The 23733-nt window shown below is 41.7% G+C and overlaps 1 protein-coding gene across 3 annotated transcripts in view; it reads left to right on the top strand.

Moving 5' to 3' along the window:
- PIGN (phosphatidylinositol glycan anchor biosynthesis class N) overlaps positions 1-22860 on the top strand; it is a 478983-nt gene extending 456123 nt beyond the window's left edge. For 2 of the 3 annotated variants that reach the window (XM_075314844.1, XM_075314846.1), the window contains 2 exons: positions 10182-10234; positions 20778-22860. In XM_075314844.1, coding sequence (XP_075170959.1) covers positions 10182-10234; positions 20778-20901 — 177 coding nt within the window. In that variant the 3' untranslated portion in view covers positions 20902-22860. The remainder of the gene's footprint in view (positions 1-10181; positions 10235-20777) is intronic. The other variant, XM_075314845.1, reaches the window with a different exon arrangement.
- Positions 22861-23733: the final 873 nt, after the last annotated feature.

A 23733-nucleotide genomic window follows, 5' to 3' on the forward strand; every position in this document is an offset into this window, starting at 1 on the left:
CCATCAGATAGAGACCCTAGCTTTTATTCTCACTCACAAGATTCATACAGCCGCATAGACTATATCTTTATACAGCATAGTGCCCACCCGTGGATCCGAAATGTCGGAATAGGTAGCATACTATGGTCAGACCACGCACCAGTGTATTGCGAGATCAAGGTTCCTTCCCTCCCGGCCCACGGGATCATGGCGGCTCAATGAATCGTTGCTACTGGACGGGGTCTGCGTGTCTGATATACAGACCGCTATCATTCAATTTTCAGAGGATCATTCGACAGACGACACAATGCCCACATTTAAATGGGAGGCACTGAAGTGCGTCCTGAGGGGCATCTTCATTAAACATGGAACCCGATTAAAAAAGAAAAAGCCCAAAGTTTGTTAGAAGCTCTCCGCAAAGTCTCTGATCTGGAGCTTGTCCACAAGCGAGGTTTATCAGCCGCGACCCTACAGACCCTATTACGGGCCAGACTGGAGGTCAAGAAACTGCTAGATTCGTCATACCAGCGCCTGTTGCAGGTGGGGAGAGGAAAATTCTATGAGTTTGGGGATAAGCCAGGCAGATTATTAGCCAATGCACTAAAAGAAGAGAGAGCCCACACTCTCTAATTCCCTGCGTAAAGAACTCACGAGATGAACTTCTTTTTGCCACTCCCGATATTTCTAAGACCTTCCACGCTTACTATTCCAAATTGTATAACTTGACTCCTGAGCCTCTTGAAGGGGATTTTGAGCCCACTTCTATGCCCTCCCCCTTTAAACCTCTCAACAGGACTAAGAAAGTAGACCTTGAGAGCCCATTCCTACTGGAGGACATTTTGACAGTAATCCATGATACACCCAGTAACAAAAGTCCCGGCCCAGACGGACTCCCAGCCAAATTTTATAAGGCATTTGCAGAGCAGCTAGTGCCCCTGATGCTCCTCTCTTTTAACGCTATATCAGATGAGACCCCATTTCCCCCCCCACGCCACGACAGCCCATGTGGCTTTGCTTCGGAAGCCCGGAAAAGATCCCACCGCCTGGGCAGCTTTAGACCAATTTCGTTGCTTAATGTGGATTTAAAGATATATGCCAAGCTTCTCGCAAACAGGCTTAGTCCCCTTCTACCGGACCTAGTGCACTTGGATCAAGTTGGATTCGTCCCTGGTAGGGAGGCAAGGGATAATACCCTAAAAACTCTAGACTTGATCCAACATGGTCACACACAAAAAATCCCTATGATGATGTTATCATTAGATGCTGAAAAGGCATTCGATAGAATTTCTTGGCACTCCCTTTCACAAACTTTGTCCCATATTGGTTTCGGCCCAACCCTCTCATCAAAAATTATGGCCCTATATCGTTCTCCAACCGCCCACCTTAATATTAACGGTACTTTGTCAAGGCCCTTCAACATCTATAATGGGACCCGGCAGGGTTGCCCCTTATCCCCATTGCTTTATATTTTAGTCAAGGAGCATCTGTTGTCAGCAATCCGAACCAACCCTGATATACAAGGGATCAAAATCGGCAAACCGAGATTACAAATGCGCAGCTTTTGCAGACGATCTCCTTATATACCTGCAAAACCCACTCACCTCTCTCCCATCATTAATGCTGGAACTAAATCGCTTCAGCAAGTGGTCCAATTTTAAAATCAATTTTGATAAATCAGAAGCCCTGAACATCTCACTTCCCCAAGCAATGGTTAACGCTGTAAAACCAAACTTCCCCCTTAAATGGCCACCTCACGGTAGTATTGGATACCTGGGTATCGTCATCCCATCTCACATAACCAGGCTTTTCTAGCTAAACTTTCAGAGTTTCCTGTCTAGGTTTGAGAGGGACTTGGCTTCTTGGCAACGAGGAACCCTTTCGTGGTTTGGCAGGATTAGCGCCCTCCGGATGACAGCCTTACCCAGACTGCTCTACTTGCTCCAGACGGTTTCGGTGTATGTCCCAGCGTCTTATTGGGTAAAGCTGCAATGTCTATTTAATTGTTTTGTGTGGGCTAAGGGACGATCCCAACTCGGGAGTAATGTTCTGACCAGGTCCAAGGGGGCAGGAGGAGTGGGGTTACCTGACTTGGCGATACTACCTGGCGGCTGCCCATGCCAGGGTCCTAGATCTCCTGCATAATTCTGAAATGAAGCTCTGGGTACGTCTGGCACATGACCTGTGCCCTCTATCAGTCCCAACCCTGCCGTGGAATTGGCCGCTTTTCACCAAACATAAGATTGCAATGTCCAAACAAACACTGAAATCAGTACATTCACTAACAGAGGGCAGGCGTCTGCTCCATCCCCGGGGACCTCTTATGCCATTGACAGACAATCCTGACTTTTTGCCAGGGGCGTCGTCTAACAATTTTCTTGGAAGCTCAAAACAGAGCCCCCTAAGACTGGGGCGGGTGGCCCCAGATGGGGTTCTCCTCCCGCTTTCGGAGATTGTGGGAAATGGAAATCTCAAGATGCGGTTCCATTTCGAATATGTCCAACTTAAACACTTCATAGCCTCGCAGGGGCGGGATCTGGCTCATTCCCCACCCCCAGCCCCTTTTGAACTGCTTTGCACCAAGGCTCTTGATTCTCGTCATGCAATATCAAGGATTTATGGGATTATGACTGATACAGTAGAAGTACCACTTCCCCGTTTCTGTGCTGCGTGGGAAGCGGAGTTAAACCAGACATTCCCCAGGGATCAATGGGAACGGTGCTTCCGCTTGTCCCCTAAATCCGTGGTTGCCACAATAATGCAGGAGACCAGCCACAAAATTCTTTCCAGGTGGTACAGGGTTCCGTCATCTCTAAATGCGTGGTATCCCGAAATCCCTGACACCTGCTGGTGCTGTGGAGCCCAGGGTGGTATCATGGCCCACATCTGGTGGTTTTGCCCGAGCTTGACGGCCTTCTGGAGCAAAGTACTAGAGGCTATACAAGAGGTTACGGGGATCATAGTCCCCAACCGCCCCGAGGCAGCCTTATTGTTTATGTTCACAACGTCAGAAAAGACATGCAAGAAATCCCTTATGGGACATCTCCTCCAGGCCGCCAAGACGATGATTCCACGACGCTGGAAGGATCCTACCCCCCCGTCCATAGAAGAATGGGTGACAGAAGTGAATGTAATACTCCGTATGGAGTTGGTTATAGCCCAGTCGCGAGGTCAGATAGTTGAGACTTCCTCTAAATGGTTCCAATGGGAGGCTTTCCTCTCTAGCCCACAGTTTCTAACCCTCGTTAACTTCCAGTGAACAGACTCCTTGGCATGCATCACCCTTAAAACTGCATATTTCCCCATTTCAGGTCCTGACCCATCGGACAAGGCACTAGTCCCGACCGTCATCTACCCCTCTGCTTCTTCTTCACTGATCCCTCCCCATCCCCCTCTCATTCATGATCTGCTCTCCTTCTTGTCTACTCTTCTTTACTTTTGTTTGGTTCGTATTTTTGATATTACCCATTGTCCAAGTATATCAAAATTACTGAGATGACATAGTCAAGCCTGAGGCTTTGATCCGCTGTAAAGGCTCCTAAATGATTAGTAGTGTAATCTGTTGGACTGTGATTTTGTTTGTATCGTTTCTTTTAAAACCAATAAAATTGAAATTGGAAAAAAAAAAAAAAACACATCAAACCACGCTGTACTCCCCTTCCCCTGGTGCACTGGTGAGTCTGTGAGTCACAGACAACATGCTGAGCTAAACATCTTTGAACAGGACATTCTATCTATACTGGCAGAGCTAAGAGCTCACTGATTGGCTGCTGTGCTGATAATGTGACATCAGCACTGCCTTCCTGCTTTTCTGTGTTTAAAGGGAACCTATCACATGAAGAAGAAAACGCTATTAACCTGCAGATATGGGGTTTGGAACCTGCCGCCACATCAAACCCCATTGCCGGGAGCATTCAGGTTACAGTCATCGGTGCGGTGCTGGCTCGGGTTCAGTCATTGCTCTGTGTATCAAGAGTAGTGGTTGTAATCAAGCCCGGCACTGACTTACAGCAGGTTCTAATGCAGAGCAGCTGTCAGTCAGTGGGGGGGGGGCATCGTTATAGCTTCCACTCTTGATACTTGATAACTAAACCAATGATGCCTCGATGGCTGAAACCCAAATGCTACCAGGAGGATTAAAGTTAATTTCCTCCCAGCAGTGGAGTTCGATATACAGGTGCTGTGCAGATTCAAAACTCTGTTAACCTGCATAATAACCCCCATATCTGCAGGTTAATAGTGTTTTTTTCATGTGACATGTTCCCTTTAAAATTCAGTATATCACAAAAGTGAGTACACCCCCCACATGTTTGTATATATGTTGTCAATATTTTGTGTGACCGGCATTATTTTCAAGCACTGCTTTTGTCTGGGCATGGAGTTCACTAGAGCTTCACAGGAGCCACTGCAATCCTTTACCATTGCTCCATGATGTTAGAAACCTTGCGCTCCCCCACCTTCCTTTTGAGAATGCCCCACAGATGCTCAGTGGGGTTTAGGTCTGGAGAGATTCTTGGCCAGTCCAGCAACTTTGCCCTCAGTTTCTTTAGCAGTGGTCGTCTTGGAGGTGTGTTTTGGGTTGTTATCATGTTGGAATACTTCTTTTAAGGCCCAGTTTCCAAAGGGAGGGGATGATAATAATAATAATAATAATTTTTATTTATATAACACCAACACATTTTGCAGAAGTTTACAATTTAAAGGGTACATATACAGACAATATCAGACATTACAGAATAGCACTATTAAAACTAATATCAAGAGGAGTGAGGGTCCTGTTCGCAAGCTTACAATCCATGAGCCACAGGACATTGTTTCAGTAATCCACGTCCTTAGTATGCTTGTCTTCAGTAAACTATTTGTGGGCTTGCTTGTGGATCATCTTTAGAAGAGGCTTCTTTCTGGGACAACAGCCAATGCAGACCAATGTAATGCAGTGTGCAGCGTTTTTTTGGGAGCACTGACAGTCCGACCCCCCCCCCCACCACCACTTTAACCTCTGCAGCAATGCAGATTACCCTCATACGCCTATTTTGAAAAGACAACCTCTTGATATGACGCTGAGCACATGCACTCCACTTCGTTTGTCGACTATGGCGAGGCCTCTTCTCAGGGAACCTATCTGGTTAAATCTCTATGGTCTTGGCCATCATGCTGCAGCTCAGTTTCAGGGCATTGGCATTCTTCTTATAGCCTAGGTCATCTTTATGTAGAGCAACAATTCTTTATTTCAGATCCTCAGAGAATTCTTTGACATGAGGTGCCATGTTGAACTTCCAGTGACCAGTATGAGAGAGTGTGTGAGTGATAACACCAAATGTAACACACCTGATCCCTATGCACACCCAAGATGTTGTAACACTAATGAGTCACATGACACCGAGGAGGAAAAATAGCTAATTGGGCACAATTTAGTCATTTTCACTTAGTGCTGTACTTACTTTTGTTGCCAGCAGTTTAGATATTAATAGTTGTGTGTTGTTATTTAGAGATCACACCAAATTTACAGTTCTACAAGCTGTACACTGATTACATTGTATCAAAGTGTCAATCTTCAGTGTTGTGCTATGAAAAGATATAATAAAATACTTTTAAACAAATATGAGGGGTGTACTCACTTTTGTGATATGTTGTACAGCCTTCGCTTTTTCAGTGTTTTTTAACCTCTTATGGCTCCATGATGTGCTGTTACGTCATGGAGCAGGTTCAAGTGCTGTGCCCACTCCACACCGGGCATCTGCCAGCTGTGTTTTATACCGGCACTTGCCTTTAACACCAGTGATTAGAGATCTAAATCTTAATTGCTGATGATTAATCCCTTAAATGACACTGTTGGTCTATGACAGGAGCGTTTAAAAGGGTTGTCCCATGAAAAAAGTACATTTTAATCAATGGATCTTGAAGTAAAAATAAGTTTCACAATTGAATGTGTTAAAAAATGTTCCTGTACTATCTTATAAATGTGCCTCTGCTAAGTAATATGTAATGACTGTGTCTAACCGTACAGGGACCTGGTCGGTACATACCATAGCTTCTGGCTAAGGGAGAAAGCAAAAGAGTGTGCAGACATTACAGCATTGGATCGCAGCTGATTCTTTCTGTGAGGTAAAACATTTTTATACAGAAGCAACAGAAGAATCTGATTCTGCACAACCAGATATTACTTTGTCAGGTGCTGTCAAACAAGGAGTCTGCTCAGGTGCTCAATGGAATGCTGGCACGGGGTGTACACTAGTAGTTAGGCAAGCATCCGATAAATTGTCCATGCGGAGGAGAAGAAAGCAGCACTCACCACAACGCAAAATTCTGCTTTATTAGAAAAGGTGTGCTGAAATCATTCCCCATAAAATCAGTCCCCTGGAGTGCTTGCACCCAGCCTCTTCCCCACACAATTTTAGTACACCATATCTAATAAAGCAGAATTTTACGCTATGGCAATGGATAGTGCCACTTCCTTCTTCTATGCGTGGACAATTATTTCTATAAAGGTAGGGAAATGCTTTACCTCAGAGAAAGAATCATCTATGATCCCATGCTGTCCAATCTACATTCTCTTTTGCTTTCTTCCTTCCCAGGAACTGTTGTATCTTCAAATATCAGCACCGCCCCAAGGTCATGACAACTTCAGTTCTGGCTTATGCTTGACTCGAGATAAAGCTTCCTATGTCGGCTTACCACCAGTGCTTTGTGTAAAGGTGGCTGGCTGACTACTTATTTAAGTAACCAAGCCATTCCATTTATCATTCGTGAAATATAGACAAAGAAGGTGTTTGGATTAGATTCTGATATGTACAGGTCAACCAGCCCCCTTCACACACAGTACTGATGATGTGCTGAATAGCAAATACAAGTCAACCAGCCCCCTTCACACACAGTACTGCTGATGTGCTGAATAGCAAATACAAGTCAACCAGCCCCCTTCACACACAGTACTGATGATGTGCTGAATAGCAAATACAAGTCAACCAGCCCCCTTCACACACAGTACTGATGATGTGCTGAATAGCAAATACAAGTCAACCAGCCCCCTTCACACACAGTACTGATAATGTGCTGAATAGCAAATACAAGTCAACCAGCCCCCTTCACACACAGTATTGATGATGTGCTGAATAGCAAATACAAGTCAACCAGCCCCCTTCACACACAGTATTGATGATGTGCTGAATAGCAAATACAAGTCAACCAGCCCCCTTCACACACAGTACTGATGATGTGCTGAATAGCAAATGCTCTTAAAAGATATATTTTTAAAATGGACAACTCTTTAAATCCCCTCAAAGTAATTCCACAGAGACATCTTAATGATGACAAGTTCCTGGATAATTATTAACAGGCTGTTTGACAAACTATCAATATATTGATTTCTTTATGTGCTACAAATATTTAGAAATCTATAATGCCGGCTATATTTATATTCCAATCTGAGATTAGGTGAGCATCAGTATAACCGTAATCTACAGAGAACACATTTAAGAATAATTACTTATCTTTGAGAGTTTTATGACTTTATAATTGATAGAGCCAGGAAAGCCTGTGTACTGTGGATAATTTTCCAGCTTTGGAGTATGGTAATTTAGAGCTTAGTGTTCATTTAAACCATTTAAATGCATTTCCCTGTGGCATACTTCAGGGATTTGTTACACTATCATCACTGAGGTTTCTTCAGTCTGGTAGGAAAAGCAGTATAAACTACCTGACAAATATCTGATAGCAAGGAATTGCAGGGTTTTTTTTATATAATGTGTGTGTGTGTGTGTGTGTGTGTGTGTGTGTGTATGTGTATGTATATATATATATATATATATATATATATATATAATATATATCTATTTTTATATATATATATAGATATATATATAGATATATAGTCATTTCTTGCCCACAGAGATGTATGGAAACATTTTTTCAGCAATAATTTGTTGATAGTCTGCTGTTAATTGTGAAACCTGAATAAAAATTTAAATCTAAAATGTTGAGCCATGTGAAGGGGATCTGTTGCCAGGTCAAAAGTGGTCGTTTTTTTTCTTATTTGATTCCCATTGCTTCCCTGAGTATGAAGTGAAGTCTTTTTTTTTCTAAATGTGCCATATGGGTCCAGATCAGATACCCACACTTTGCACTGACGAGGGGCAATCATCCCGAAACACTGTGTCTGCAAATTGGGATTCTGATCTGGCATAAATCCTAAGGCCTATGAAAAGGCTTGTTTAAAAAGCCACTTTTGACTTTTAGGATTGCTACTTCCAATAGGTGGCGCTAGAGTTTGTCTCCTTCCTCACTGGAGGGACAATTTGAATAATTCCCAGAGGGGCTGTGCAGCTATGAGTCCCCTTACTGACAGCCAGACTGGTTTGTCAGGTCTCCATAAGGAGAATAGTCTTCCATATGGGTCCAAAGACATGATTTTTTTATGGTATTTACAATGGGGCATTACTCATTGGATAATAATGCAGAGCAGCCTAAAGACACACCCCCAAGAAACCCAGTGAGCCACACCCCCTTATAAGGGCCATTAAAAATAAGCATTTAAGAAAAAAATACCCATATCTCTGGAACTGTATAGCAGATTTAACAAAAATTAAAGCTGGAATGCTCAGAAAAACAGCGGGAATAAATTAAGAGCAAAAACTGGCCTTTTGTTGTCCTGGTGACAGGACCTATTTAAAGACTATGCCAACAAAATGTAATTTAATTAATTTAAAATTATAAATTTAAAGGGCCGTGTTTTCTATTTGCTTAAAGAATATTGTAAATGTCTTCTGGATTAAATGCATAAAAAGAAATATATCATCTATATTATTTTTTTAAGATTTAACCAAACTGATTCTTTTTTCTGATCTGCTTTATTTTCTGACTTGGGAGAGTTTTGTAGGCATGTCAGTCTATTATTAGACTTCGCCAAAATGAAACTTGAAAGATTTCAGGATGATTTCAATAGGGATATGCAAATAAGGTTTATCAAAAACACGTTTGAAAGAAAAATTGAAACATTAGGTCATTTTCTAATTATATATTTCTTTCAACATAAATATCATCATGTTTTTATCATAATGTTGCTAGAACAGAATTTAAATAATCTCTACTTATTAAATTCTTAATATAGGTTTATAGTGATCAAGGTTTTCCTGGTATAGATCAAAATGCAGAATACTAAATCTTAAAGGATTTCGATTCTATATCGCTCTGCGGTAGTAATACTATAGGAAAAAAACACTGTACATTTACCTATTAATGCTGATATGAGAAGGTGTAGAAACTTTTTTGCTAGACACTCATTCGTAAATAAATGTTTTTTGTTGTTGCTGTTTTTGTTTGTTTTGTTTGTTTTTTGGTGGGGGTATATACTATTGATGTGCCCACTGCAAATGTATACAGGTGAATAGACAGCAAACTGATTGGAAAATTAAAGATTTATTGATGTGTGTACCCACTCTGTTAATATGGAATATACTGATATACTGGTTTGACTCATTTTTGTGTATCCACTCTGTAAATATGGAAAATGCTAGTTTATTTCATTTTTGTGTGCTTTAATTAAGAGGTTAACCCACAAACAACATTTAGCCCTCATCTACAAAATAAATGCTGAATGCATGATCCAACTGCTGAGGAATGGAGATACCAAAGTCCCTTGTGCATGTGTTAATTCAATTCGAAGGCTCGAAGTGATAGTGCCCATGTGTGAGAATGTAAACTAAGACTCCACTCATTCGGGGAGGTAAAGGATCCCTGTTCTTTCGATTGGTGGGCATTCAAGCAGTCATAACCCTACCAATCGTACATGGGCCACCTAAGCTGTAGGTAGGTGCTAAGTGTTTTTGGTGGGATAGCTCCTTTATGCTGGCCAGCCACATTAGATATCTGTCTACACTCCGTGTGGAAAAAAGAATAAGCCATTAAGGACACGTTCACGCTGCACTATTTTGATCAGTATTTTCCAGCAGTGTTTTAACGCCAAAACCAGGAGTGGGTAAAAAAAATGCAGAAGTGGTTCTCGTGTTTCAGTCACATCAATTTATGCAGTCACATCAATTTATCTCCCGGGGGATGAATGGATCATCTGAAAGACCCTGAAACTTAGATCATCATCCTTTCCTGGGAAAAATCAGTGGGTTTCTTATTGTGCATGGCCATCTTCAGACCTGTTTTCAGTATATTGTTATGCTTCTTCTAACAATGTTTTTTTCCTGTTCTATTTGTAGCACTTTTTCTTTTTGGTTAAAGATTATGGAAGTTGGTTAGACATTGGAACAAGGTACAGTCTCGCGTTTCATTTTGTTTTTCTTCTATTATAAAACAGTTAGGACATTTCCAGTTCAGTGCTGAAGTTTAACCCTTTGGTCTTCATTCAGCATAGCTTTTTTGCCAGAATTCTGCCATAAAAAGTTGTGAAAAGTTTTAAAATGTTGTTACTTTTGCTGCTTTAACATTATTTTTGCCCAGCTATGAAAATGTGCAAAGCTGGGGCGTGGCCGAGTCGTGGTGACCCCCGCTCATAAAATTCATGACGACCAGCGGCGTTTCTTACGCCACAAATAATACTCCAGCAGGGACAAGAAAAAGATTTGTAGTGGGGCGCACAAGGAGGCTGTTACGCTCACCGAGGAGCGTCGAGCGTCCGGAGGTGGACTCACTGGACCGTGCCCCGGACTCCCCTGAGAAGGCGACCAGCAGCAACCCCCTATACAGGGACTGTGCGGTGCCTCCCCAGAAGGCCTAGAAGCACGGCAGCCAGGAACTGGTTGTAGGAGTCTCTGTACGACCAGGCATAGCTTGGGTACGACGTCCGCAGCAGGCAGAATACGGATGTGGCACCGAAGATGTTCACAGCAGGTGGCACGGAGACGTCCACTGCGGGTATGGCCGGTGACGTCCACTGCGGGTATGGCCGGAAGGTACAGACGGCACTACGGTGAGATAGAGTATTAGTAACGGGCAGGTGACACACGGATAACAGCAGTACAAAGGGGCCTGAACACTAGCAGAGCTCTAGTAGGAGCGTTGTTCGGGCCCCTGCTGCCAGGGGAGGTGAACCTAAATAGTATTTAGGTAACAGGTGGCCTCTGAGGTCACTTCCAGAAAATGAGGCACTACTGCTTTAAGAAAGGGGGCGTGGCCTCACACGCAGCCTAGAGTTGCTCACTGCAGAATTGTGTGTGGACGGAAGACAGGAAGAGACTGCAGCAGCTCTAGGAACAGGACGCCTGACCAGGGAGTGAGCAGAGCCTGCAGAGCCATGGGACTGGTAAGAGGAAGCACGTCGCTGCCGGGGACTGGGACTGGGAGTGCACGTGGGGGCCATGCTGGGGCTGGGCAGATGTAAGGGAGAGCACCCTCCTCGGGATTTGGCGGGACCAGGCGCTACAGAGGCACAGACAACTTCACACCTTGCTAGATTAATTAGGAGCTGTGACATTTAATGAATCAGGAGCCTCTCACGCCACCCTGTGCCTTAATAACACAGGCTTGAAAAACACCAGTCTTGATAAATCAGGGCTAGTGATGAGCGATTACTACCATGCTCGAAACTCGTAACGAGCACTCGGATTTTCAGACGGGTTTGACTCTTGAATTGAGTATAATGGAAGTTAATGGGGGACTCAAGCATTTTTCCGGAAGATCTTCAAATAGATGCTTGAGATCCTCATTGACTTTCATTATACTCATAGAGAAAAAAGGGAGTTTTTTCAGCTCACCCCATATAATAAGACATCCAGACTTCCTTCTGTGTGTGAACCATGCAAAGGAATAGGCTCCCAGTTCAATGGAGCAAAATCACAGAAGGAAAAATTGGTTCTAGCATCACGTCTCCATAAAAGCATAAAACTTTATTGGGTCAAATTAAAATGCATGCCGTGGCATCATGGCATTTTAATGTGACCCAATAAAGTATTATGCTTTTATGGAGACGTGATGCTAGAACCAATTTTTTATGCTCAGTACATGAGTCAAGCCCGTGTCAGTGTCTAACTGATCAAGTATCGAGCACCCAAGCATGGTAGTGCTCGCTCATCACTAATTGGGGCCTATGTCTTTATCCTGACTTCACTGCTGTTTTATCTGATACAAAATGCTTAAGTAGCACAGCATTAAGACGTAGTTATTTAAAGGTGGTTTATACCAGATTTGCACAAAGCCTGCTGGTCATTCATTTGGCTTTATCACTGTTCTTTCCCCTTTCCGACACTAATGTAGGGAAGTGGTAGTGAATTACTGTGTAATAATAGCTGTCACTACAGCATCTAGAGCTCTGTGCTAATAGTCTCCTGTCTTTTACACACGCTCCTGGTTCGTTAATTTTCCCATTTAATGAATACTCACTTAACAATGAAAGTAGGTCATGTAAGAACTTAGGTGTACGCTGCACGTCATATATGATGAAATGTAACAAAGAAAATATTCCTCATCAAAGATTTACCAACATAACCCACAAACATTCGTAAATGGTTTTGCCGTCCTTTTTCAGTAGATTTGATTGTGCACAGTACTCAGATATCCAGAGCTGTATTCTTCCACAGCGTCATTATAGTGTGGAGATTTCAAGGAAAAAATGCTATGTAAATATTCTAATTCATTGAAATGAAAGTCTGCCCTAATTTCTTTTGTGAGTTATATAAATTATGGATTAGCATATGTAGCATAAAAGCATATATAAAAGAAAGCCGCAGTCTCCCTAAATAAACATCACTGTATCATACTCGGATGATTTTCTACAAGGGCTTGAAACTAGATAAGATTCATGCGGCTGCTTCTAATGTATTACCATGTTTGTGAAATAAGAAGTAGTAAAATAAGAACCTGGAAAGTGGATGTCATAAGAAGCTTTTCCTGGTTGGGACACCATAAACAGTAAAGGCTTGTTCACATGCTGCATTTTTGCTGCTGAAAAATGCAAGAATTTACAGTACCAGCAAAGTGAATGAGATTGCTGAAAACTCATGCACATTCAGATGGAGAAGTCTAAAGGCCCCTTTACACACTGAGAGTTTCTAGCGATCCCACTAGGGATCGCGACCTGGCCGGGATTGCTGGAAACTCGCTGGTGAGCTGTCAAACAGGCAGACCTGCCAACGACGCAGCAGCGATACGGACCTGCAGAACGACCTCGCTGGTCGTTGGGGACGTGTCACACAGTAGGTATTTGATGACTCACACCTATGTTAGGGGCGTGGTGTTTGGCGCTGAAGCCACCTAGGTGTACTTTTTAAACGCCCCCCTCAGCTCCGATTGGTGATCACTAGTGCGTTCTTATTGGCGACCCCGAGCTTGGAAAGATTGGAAAAGTCGCGCTTGTATATCCTTTGTTCCTGAGCTTCTGTTGCTTAGCGGATCTTTGTAGAGTTCTCTGTGCGACGACTCCACACTGGTTTATCTATACAGCATCAATACAGCTTCAATCAAATGATGCTTACCTTATAGGCTTTATAGTATTGCAGACTGGAGAACTCTCTAATGATCCGCAAACCAGCATGCTCAGGAACAAGGTAGCTTTGAAACAAAGGACGGAAGCGCTAAAGTTGCCTTCTTTTCAGCGACAGCCGCCCAATCAGAACGCAACAGCGACCACCAATCGGAGGTAAGGGGGCGGAAAAGGGAACGCTATAGCACGCCTACGGGCTGGGTTATAAGTCGCTAATGATGTCGTTGTAACGGTGTCAAACAAACAGATGTATGCTGCGCAGCGGGAAACAAAGGAGAAAAAATGGTCCTGAACGATTTGTAGCGCTCAGTGACCTCACAGCGGGGGCCAGGTCGCTGATGCGTGTCACTGGGAGGTCGCTATTACGTCACAAAACCGGTGACATTACAGCCATATCGCTAGCGATGTTGCAGTGTGTAAATGGGCCTTAACACCTCTGAAGACTCCTGATAGCATCTCTTTGTGACTTATTGTTTTTATGTGTTTCCTCATCTAGGCTGTAGACAGATTCCTGTTGTTCACGGGTGACAGGGTTAACTATATTGGGCTGGAGGACATATAAGGGGAAATTTTAAACCAAGTTCTGGGTTTTTAGTCAGTGAAGACACATAAAACAGTAAGGAAACCCACAGTTTGATTCTAGCCACAATTGGGTGTGTTTGAAAAGCAGACCTATACGTTAGCACATTTCATCATCAAGTAACACATCTCCTGACAGCAGTCAAGTTGAGTCACCTAGTGGAAAGAGATGTGAAGCAAGTCTTGGTGTTTGATCAGACCTTGGGGCCTTATTCGGGTGTCACACGAGACGATCTATTGTGCGATATGTTGTCAGGGTCACGGTTTTCGTGACGCACATTCGGCATCGTTTACGACATTGTCCTGTGTGACACCTACGAGCGACGCAGAACGTTTGCAAATCGTGTATCGTTGACACATCTCTCATTTTTAAAAAAATCGTTTATTTTTCTTTGCGCCGGTTGTTCATTGTACCCGGGGCAGCACACATCGCTCCGTGTGACACCCCGGGAATGATGAACACAGCTTACCTGCGTCCTGCGGCTCCCGCCGGCTATGCGGAAGGAAGGAGGTAGGCGGGATGTTTACGTCTCGCTCATATCCGCCCCTCCGCTTCTATTGGCCGGCCGCTGTGTGACATCACTGTGACGCCGAACATCCCACCCACTTCAGGAAGTGAATGTTCGCCGCCCACAGCAACGTCGCTCAGCAGGTAAGTACGTGTGACGGCGGTTTAACGACTTTGTGCGCCACGGGCAACTAATTGCCCGTGACGCACAAATGACGGGGGCGGGTACGATGGCTTGTGCAATCGCACAATAGATCGTATGTGACGCCCGCATTAGTGAAGACAAACAAGATCTGCCAAGCTAGGACACTGTTAAAAGGAGTAGCAGCTGGAATAGCGACCCTTATGTAGCTCAAAGACCATAAAATTGAGAGCAGTGATCAAAGGGAAACATATTGACTCATGTGACTCTCTACCAGGAAAATGGAGGCCCTCAGCTGAAGCTGTTGTACCATTGCAATGGTCTTCAGTGAATGCAGAACTTCCCATTACTGAGAGATTACAGTTGGTGCTCATAAAGTTTCATGGAGAAATGTACGGTAACTTTCGATTGAGAAGGACAGAATTTCTGCTTCTAGCTCCACCCTAAAACAGAATTTTAAAAGCACCACCTGTCATCTGCAATCTCAATAACGGGAAAATCTCTCTTCTCTGAATAGTGATTTTAGCTCCGAAATGAGTTAGGCTATGTTCACACAGGGCTTTTTTGGTAAGTTTTTGCTGCGTTTTTTAGCTGCCGATTTGCCTTGGTTTTATGCAAATCCATGCTAATAAAAAGCTGCTTTTTATAGTCCCAGCAAAGTCTATGAGATCTCTGAAATCTCATGCACACACACAAACACATCAAGTTTTTTTCCTGACTGTTTTTTCAAATACCTGCGTTTTTGGTCAGGTTTTTAAAGAATGAGCATGTCAATTCTTTGCTGCAGATTTTCTGCGTTTTTTTTCATTGATACAACCCATTTTGTATATAAAAAAGCAGCAAATCGGCACTAAATCTGCAGCAAAAACGCCACTAAAAAACACATGAAAAACTAATCAAAAATGCACCAAAAACCCAGATGACTCAAAGGAGATTTCCTGCCACAAGATCAGGTTTTGGTCAGGTAAAAAACTTACCAATAAAAGCCCTGTATGAACATAGCCTTAAAGTTCAATCCAGAGGAGAAAGAAGCAAATTTGTCTGATAAGATATATTACAAAGTTGCTTATCTTCTTGTGTACTATTGATTTATGAAATAACAATTTTTGTTATATATGACCATGCATAACTACTCCTATGTTAGTCATAAAAAGAAAGCCACTATTAGGCATTCATCTCTTGCTAATTAACCCCACCTATCCCAGCAACCTAGAGCTACAATGGTCTGACATAGCAGTATAAAATAAATACATGGCTGTAATAACACTGTGATACTAATTACAGGGATACCTGCAATGAAGGAATACGCTCTTTGCTGAATAATCTTCCTTGAAAGTTTCATAATGACGTTATCTGTGCATCACTTGTGCATTAGGGTGGTACTTGGGGAGGTAGGGTCTTCTGCTTCTTCTCTTCACTTCCGTCTGTTTCCTTTGTTTCTTCTACCGATACACTGATTATTCAGTGGCTTGCCTCCTTTCTGAAATTTCGCTCAGCCACAATGATTTTGGTAGGCAGCGCGTGCACACTGTGATTATGCGGGCAGGTTGCAGGTCATCAATGAAATGGCGCCAGAAGCGGCACATGCACACATAGAGATTTCAGCTCACTTACCTCTTCATTAAGCCGAAATCTCGATCTGTGTATACTTTGTCATGTCATCATTTTATTGAAGACTGTGCGCAGTGTGATTCTATAGACTGTCTTCAATAAAATTGACATAAAATTATGCCAGATGCGGCACATACGCAGAACAAGATTTCGGCTTAATAAAGAGGTCATTGAGCTGAAATCTTGGTCTGCACATGCACCATATCAGGCGCCATGTTAATGAAGACCTGTGGACCGCAAGCAGAATCACATGCGCACGAGCTGCCCACTGCAATCATGGCGGCAGAGGTGGCTCGGAATTTCAAAAAGGAAACAGAGGAGACAGACAGTAGTGCCTGATGCACGGATGACGTCAACATGAAAACTTTAAAGGAAGATTATTCACCAACCAAAGATCATATTCCCTCACTGCAGGTATCCATTTAATCAGAAAAACAGCACCATTATGGCCATGTATTTACTTTATATTGCTAAATCCTGCTGACAGGTTCTCAAAGATTTTAAGTGATGGAGGGCTTTACCAGTAAGTTAATTGGATAATTTATTTGTAAGGACCATAATTAACACTTTTATAGTTAAGAACCCAGTGAACATATAAGTTAAAACCCATTTGTTCTTTAAGCCACGTATCTGAAATTGAAATGCTGAGGGACAATGAAACATTTGAACTTTCGAGAAAATACTAAACTTACCAGTAGAGCGAATTAATTGATACATTACCATTACAAAAGGCACATGTCTAAAAGAAGTCGTCTCAGATAATTTAGTGTCCTTCATCGTAAGGGAATGGAAAGTGTGCTGTCAGGACAATTTTTGTTTGATTAGCCTTTAACCTCCCTCAGTTGTCCGACTCCATATAAACCTTCATTTCACATTTATGGCACCGTGCGGCATTGACCTCCCATCTCCCTCAACTGTTTTGGTTTTGGATGTCCAAGGTTCTGAGAAGGTTATTAACTCCCATGGAAAGGCGGGCTAGCTTATAATTGTATATATCCATAAAGTCAAAGTTATATCAGTGACCTTTCATGTGGCTATACACCCGCAGATTGCTTGATAACAAGTTTCTCTCCCATTTGAAAAGGCTTTTGTAGCAGAATGAAAAATATTTCTGTCAGTGGAGGATATAAAAAAAATGACCTTTCTGAACTGAAACTAATCGTAAATGTCTCTTGACACTGATAGAGAAATAAGCAACAACCGGTAGTGTCGTGAGCATAACATTATTGGTTACAGTCTTCTCATTGACCTACTATTGGTAATCATGTAAAGGGGTGTTATAGAAGGAATAAGTGCATAAAGTCCTCATCATTTTTAAGAACTCTGCTTGCTGTTGGTAAATGGAAACATTTATATTCCATTATTTTAAACTGGTTCAGTTTCCTTATGCTCTAGCCCCCCCCCCTCCCCCCCATGGTGGTCCTCTCAGGCACTAGAAGTAATAATATCTCATTCTTTAGTCACCTGACCACTGAGTCAGTGATTGGCTGCAGCGGTCCTTGGAATGGAACAAGATATTTCTGATGGTTCCATTCATTTATACTGATTGAACAGTAAAGATATAGTCATGCATAGCAGTAGTGGCCATTTTGCATGTGGATTTTGCTACAGATTTTTATAACAAAGTTTGATTTTATGTTAAAATGGGTAAAATTCATGGCAAACATGGAAAACTACTGCTATATGCCTTCACATCTGAGCGCATGTTGTACCACATTTAGTACTGTGAAAAAGTTTGCCAGGTGTGGAAAAAATACTTTAAAAAACAAAATGTTTTAAAATAGTCTATTTTTTGCTAATTAACAAAATGCAAAGTGAACGACTAAAAGACACATCTAATCAAATCAATATTTGGTGCGAATATAAAAATAGCAACAAAAAGAGGAATAATTATCCTACAAAAATTAAGCATTACTTACAGCAAAGAAGAGCTGCAGTTGTACATCGCCCAGGCCAAAAACTAGTACTCTACCAGGATACAGCTAAGCCCCCACTAAGTGGAGGCATCACAGGTGCAGGAGGAGCAAATCACACACACACTTCCAAAAAATGGAGGGGGCGATCGCTGGATGATAAAACTGCATACTGATGGCTTGTATAGAGCGGTGTTCACACATGCAGATGTACAGTCACAATCCCGCAGCCTATAGGTGACGCCCATACTATTGGATCAGGCGGGCTGCCAAGTCATATTCCATCTGTGCACCATACAGGGTCAGGAATAATATGCAAGGCCTAACAGAAAGAATATTTGGTGCGGCCACTCTTTGTTTTCAAAGCAGCATCAATTCTTCTATCCTTCTTTCCGCAAGGTTTTTGAAGGATTCAGCTGTTAGAATCTTCCAAACATCTTAGAGAACTAACTACAGATCTTCTGCAGATGTAGAGGTGTGCAAATCTTTCTGTCTCTTCATGTAAACCCAAACAGATGCAATGATGTTGAGATCAGGGATCTGTGGGGGCAATATCATAATTTCCAGGACTGAATGTTCTTATTTAGGCCCGTTTCACACATCCAGCATGATGCCGGATCCGGCACGCATGCAGTACAGTACATTAATTTACAGTGAAAGCGTGACACCATGCGATTTGTGTGCTTTATGCACAACCACATTTGTCCGCATGGTGTTGCCCTTCCACTGTAAATTAATGTACTGTACTGCATGCGTGCCGGATCCGGCATCCGGCGAAATGCCAGATGTGTGAAAGGGGCCTGAAGACCGTTCTTAATGACAGTAGGATGTTTGGGGTTATTTCATACTGCAGAATAAATGTGGAGCCAATCATATACCTCCTAAATGGTATTGCATGATGGATAGTTATCAAGTCCTATATCAGCAATGAGGACACCAAGAAATGGGTAACGTTGAGGACCATAAACACAGTTGTTGGCCAAAGAAACTTAAAGCAGTAGATGAAAGCCACATCATCCTTACTTCCCTTTGAATCAGATGTCCAGTAACATCATCAACTCAGAACTGGCCAATGGTGCCAAGCTACACCCATCTACTGTTCAGAGAAGTCTGGCCAGAAGCCATCTTTATGGAAGAATTGCAGCCGAAAACCATGCCTTTGATATGGAATCCAAGCCAATGAACTCTATGGTCAAAAACATAGGAACTGGAGTGCAGAAAAATGTTAGCAGATGCTCTGGACTGATGAGTCACAATATAAAATATTTGTCTGTAACAGAAGGCAGTTTGTTCTCTGGAGAGCAGTACAATCATGAACATATGCTAGAACAGGGAGGCATGGTGGAGGTTCCTTGCACGTTTGGAACTGAATTTCAACAATTGACGTTGGGGATTTTGTCAAGAATATTGGTGTCCTCAATGCTGAGAAATACAGTCATATACTTACCGATCATTCAATTACATCAGGGGGGGCATCTGATTGGCTCCAAATTTATTTTGCTTCACGATAATAACCCCAAACATATAGCTAATGTCAATAAGTACTATCTTCAGCGTAAAGAACAACAAGGAATCCTGGAAGATATACTATGGTCCCCACAGAGCCCTGATTTCAAACTTCAGTCTGTCTGGGATTACATTAATAGACAGAATGATTTGTGCAAGCCTACATCCACAGGAGATCTGTGGTTAGTTTTCCAAGATGTTTGACCATCCTCCCTGCCAAATTCTTTTCAAAACTGTATGCAAGTGTACCTAGGAGAATTGATTCTTTGATGCCGATTTGAAGGCAAAGGCTGGTCACACCAAATGTGATTTGATTTTGATTTATTTTTTGTTCATTCACTTTGCATTTTGTCAATTGATAAAAATAAACTATAAACCATTCTATTTTTCAAAGCATTCTTACTTTGAAGCTTTTTTTTCATACCTGCCCAAAACGTTTGCACAGTGCTGTATAAGCCACATGTGTGAATGTGGTTCAGCCCTATAATGCAGTGCATTTCTGGAGATGTTCTGATATTTTCTTTCACCGACCAGTGTTCTGTCTCTGCACATACCTCATTAGCGATGGCTTTATAAACCACTTATGGACATCTGGTTTTTGTTAACATCATTTGCTTACATCTAGTGAGCGCCTTACCTTTTCTGCTCTGTTATTTTCTCCACTAATTTAATATTCTGCCCACTCAAGTCCTAATAAATAATAGTCTACTTTATTAATTCAATTTACTGATTTTTCATTTTTTTTTTTAAAGACGGATGTAACTTTATTTTTAGCAGTTATGTTTGAGTTATAGGTTTTCGATGAGGAACACATACTGTACTTCCCCATAAGGTCTCCAAGAGCACTTATTTCCAGTAGGATACTAAAAATGTATTTTATGTTAATGCAAATCACAACATGGCAAAATTTCAGCTTATTTAGACAGCGGAGCCACTATATATGCGCTAAAGCCCAGTCTACTAGAAAGCTGATCTCATATTGTTCTGTTTCCAAGGTTTTGAACAGATAGTAACATCATAAATGGATTATTATTTGTCGATCAGGTATAAGAATAACATGTTGATATATATGTAATGCCTTTGTAATGAAATTATTAATCTGTATATTTCCATTTTCAGTATCAGCCATTATGTCATTGTGATGTCTATGACCATATTCCTGATGCTTCTGAGTGGTTTGGGCTATTGGCTTACAACAAAGAAAATAGCGTTTAGAAGAAAAATGAAGCACCATGATACCTGACACAGGCAACAAGCTCCAGCGTTCACCAAAACTATGCCGAGAATGAATAAAGCAAGTGTACTGATCGTATGTCTAAAATTCAGATATTTCACCTATCACTAGTACTGTAATGGGCCCAAACAATCCTGGCTGATAAGAGCAACATTTGTGGACTTAGCTTGCTCAATTCAATTTCTCTATCCTAGGACTGGTGATTATTTCATTGTCTGCTTATGAGTGAAGAGCTCCATGTTTGTTAAGTGCCTATGGAAAACCTATCAATGGAAACCTAGGGCATTCTTCAAGCAACAATGGCCAAAATATAAGGCTAGACCACTACATCAGCATGGAGTCTCCCATATTTTGATATTAAATTCCAATATTACTCTCAGGTGGACCTTCATTCTTTCCTTTGGTGGTTGGGGAGCTGCAAGAAAGTGGTGAATTGTGGGGTACTCTGGTGCCCTGGAGCCCTAGCCTAATGCTGGACTGCAGTTTTTTCCTAGTAGCTCTACAGTCCAAATGTCTAGCTCTGCTAAGAACGTTCTTGCCATGTGACTGATGTTTGGGGCACTACAATAATTTTACTATCCAATGTGTCTAATGCTTTTCGTGTCTACGTAAAGGACTCATTGACATATTGACTGGTAAACAAATGATGTACATTGATCAGTTAGCCATTACTTTAAAACTACCTGCCTAATATTTTGTAGGCCGCCTTGTGCTAAAAATTTGACTACCACATGCTCTCTGAAAGCATCCAGTATGAACCTTTTGTTTTTTAGCAATCTGCAGTAAGTTCCAGTAGCTCATAAGTGAAAGCAGTTGAGTAAACGCTCACTAACCATGTTTCAGTGATCCGTGAGTGGCCTTTACTCTGCTGAGGTTTGACGGACTACTTTTGGTACTTACCAACCACACCAAACCACAAATACAGCATGAGATCTGCTATTTTGGAATCCTCTCACCATGTCTTCTAATCTGTCAAAGTTATGGTATGGGTTTAACTCAATGGGCTTCAACCTTAAAAACTATGATACTATGAACTTTTCTTAAATCCTTAGAGTTGCCCGTTTCCTGCGTCCTATACATCAACTTCAAGAAACTAATGTTTACTATTTGCTTAATATGTTTCCCCATTTGACAATATTATTCACTTCATTTACCGGTGGTTTTAGGCTACGTTTCCATGATCAGTGTCCTTTGAGTTTTTGATGCTACAGAATTTCTGCACCATCTCCGCACCTTAGTTTACTTGCGGTTTTTTTTATTTGCAGTTATGTGCGTTTTTAACGCTGTTTTTTGATCGCTTTTTTGATGCTGCCTTTTTTGTCTGTTTGGTCTGCCATCCCTTAAATAAGGCTGCCAAATAAAGCTGCACCAAAAACGTATTTGCATTCTTTGCCTGTGGAATATCCACATCTAATGCAATTCTATGGGGAATATCTGCACAGAAAACTCAGCGAACCCACAATTGACTTTGGATTGGAAAAAACGCACCAGAGGTCAGTGTATGCAATGTAAAAAAAAGCACAGTAGACATGAGATTTCTATTAACAAAATCACTTTGATCATACTGTAACACAGCAAAAATACGCATTGTAAAAAATGCAAGTAAATCTCATTGTGGGCACGTACCCTTAATGTAATGGCTGATCAGTGAACATCATAGGTATTTTGTATGTTCAGCAATTTTAGCGGTTCCTCATCTTTCTGTTTACACAACTGCTGACTGCAGCACTGATAAGTTATGTCTTTTTACATCATATAGTCCAATATACTTTGCTGCTGACTATAATTTAAAGGTAATATGACCAGTAAGATGGAACTCAGTGGAGGTCAATGTCATTTTTCAATGTATTCTGTATTTGTAACAGTTGTTAAGGGTGTTAATAATAGAGGTACATGGTGTTTACATTGATATATAGTACTGTATACACTTTTTTTTATGTTGATGATTAAACAATAGCATTATTTTTATTTTTTGAGGTTTGTCTTTTATCTTTGTTGCTGAAACTCTCGCATCTGAGCAGAATGTATGGCTAAATGTAGAAGACTGCCCGCATAAGTGTGTCTACATACTACAGGTCATCAGGTATAACTCAGGTTATTAGACTTTCCACTGTTAGTGTCTGCATAGACTGTGCTATAAAATAAAAAAATGCAACCATTGCACTTGTTATCTCTCCGTTTATCTCCTGAGACAAGCTGCGGGTTTATTTATTTTACTTGCCTATATAGCAGCAATAATTTCTACAGATTTTTACAGACAACATCATCATCTTCATCACTGTCCCCATTAGGTCTCAAAATCTTTATTGGGCAGTGATACTTGTTGGCAGGTTTACCACGATGGGACAGATTTATTAACCCTGTCCAAATAAGAAACTTAGACCTGACATTCTTAAATTTCACGAAATTTGCAATTAAAGTGCCTCATGCTGGATGATGAATTTTGTGCATCTTCAGGCTGCCTTTTCCATATTTGCACCTATTAGTTGGCTTATTTTTTTCCAAAATGTTTCACCAAGTTTTGGTGCAATTTTGGGAACTGTCATGGCCATCTCTCTGTTACTCGTAGGACTTGTGACAGGATCTGGGCCAGAGCCATCCGAGGTTCCTCACATTTAACATATTCCCTTTTCTTTAGTGCTGAAAAGATTAATGTCAATTTTGCTTTCCTGCAGCTTCTGACCTGGTTGCATACGTTTTCTCCGTTTTTCCCTCATTTCCGGCTAAGGATTTTCTGGGACAAAGAGGGATACCCATCCCACTCCTGAGGATAATATTGGGTTTCATTTCCCCCTGATCCTACTCCTGAGTGTATTATTACAAAGTAATTTTTTCCGCATA

The sequence above is a fragment of the Anomaloglossus baeobatrachus genome, chromosome 6 (genome assembly GCF_048569485.1).
Source record: "Anomaloglossus baeobatrachus isolate aAnoBae1 chromosome 6, aAnoBae1.hap1, whole genome shotgun sequence".
NCBI lineage: Eukaryota > Metazoa > Chordata > Amphibia > Anura > Aromobatidae > Anomaloglossus > Anomaloglossus baeobatrachus.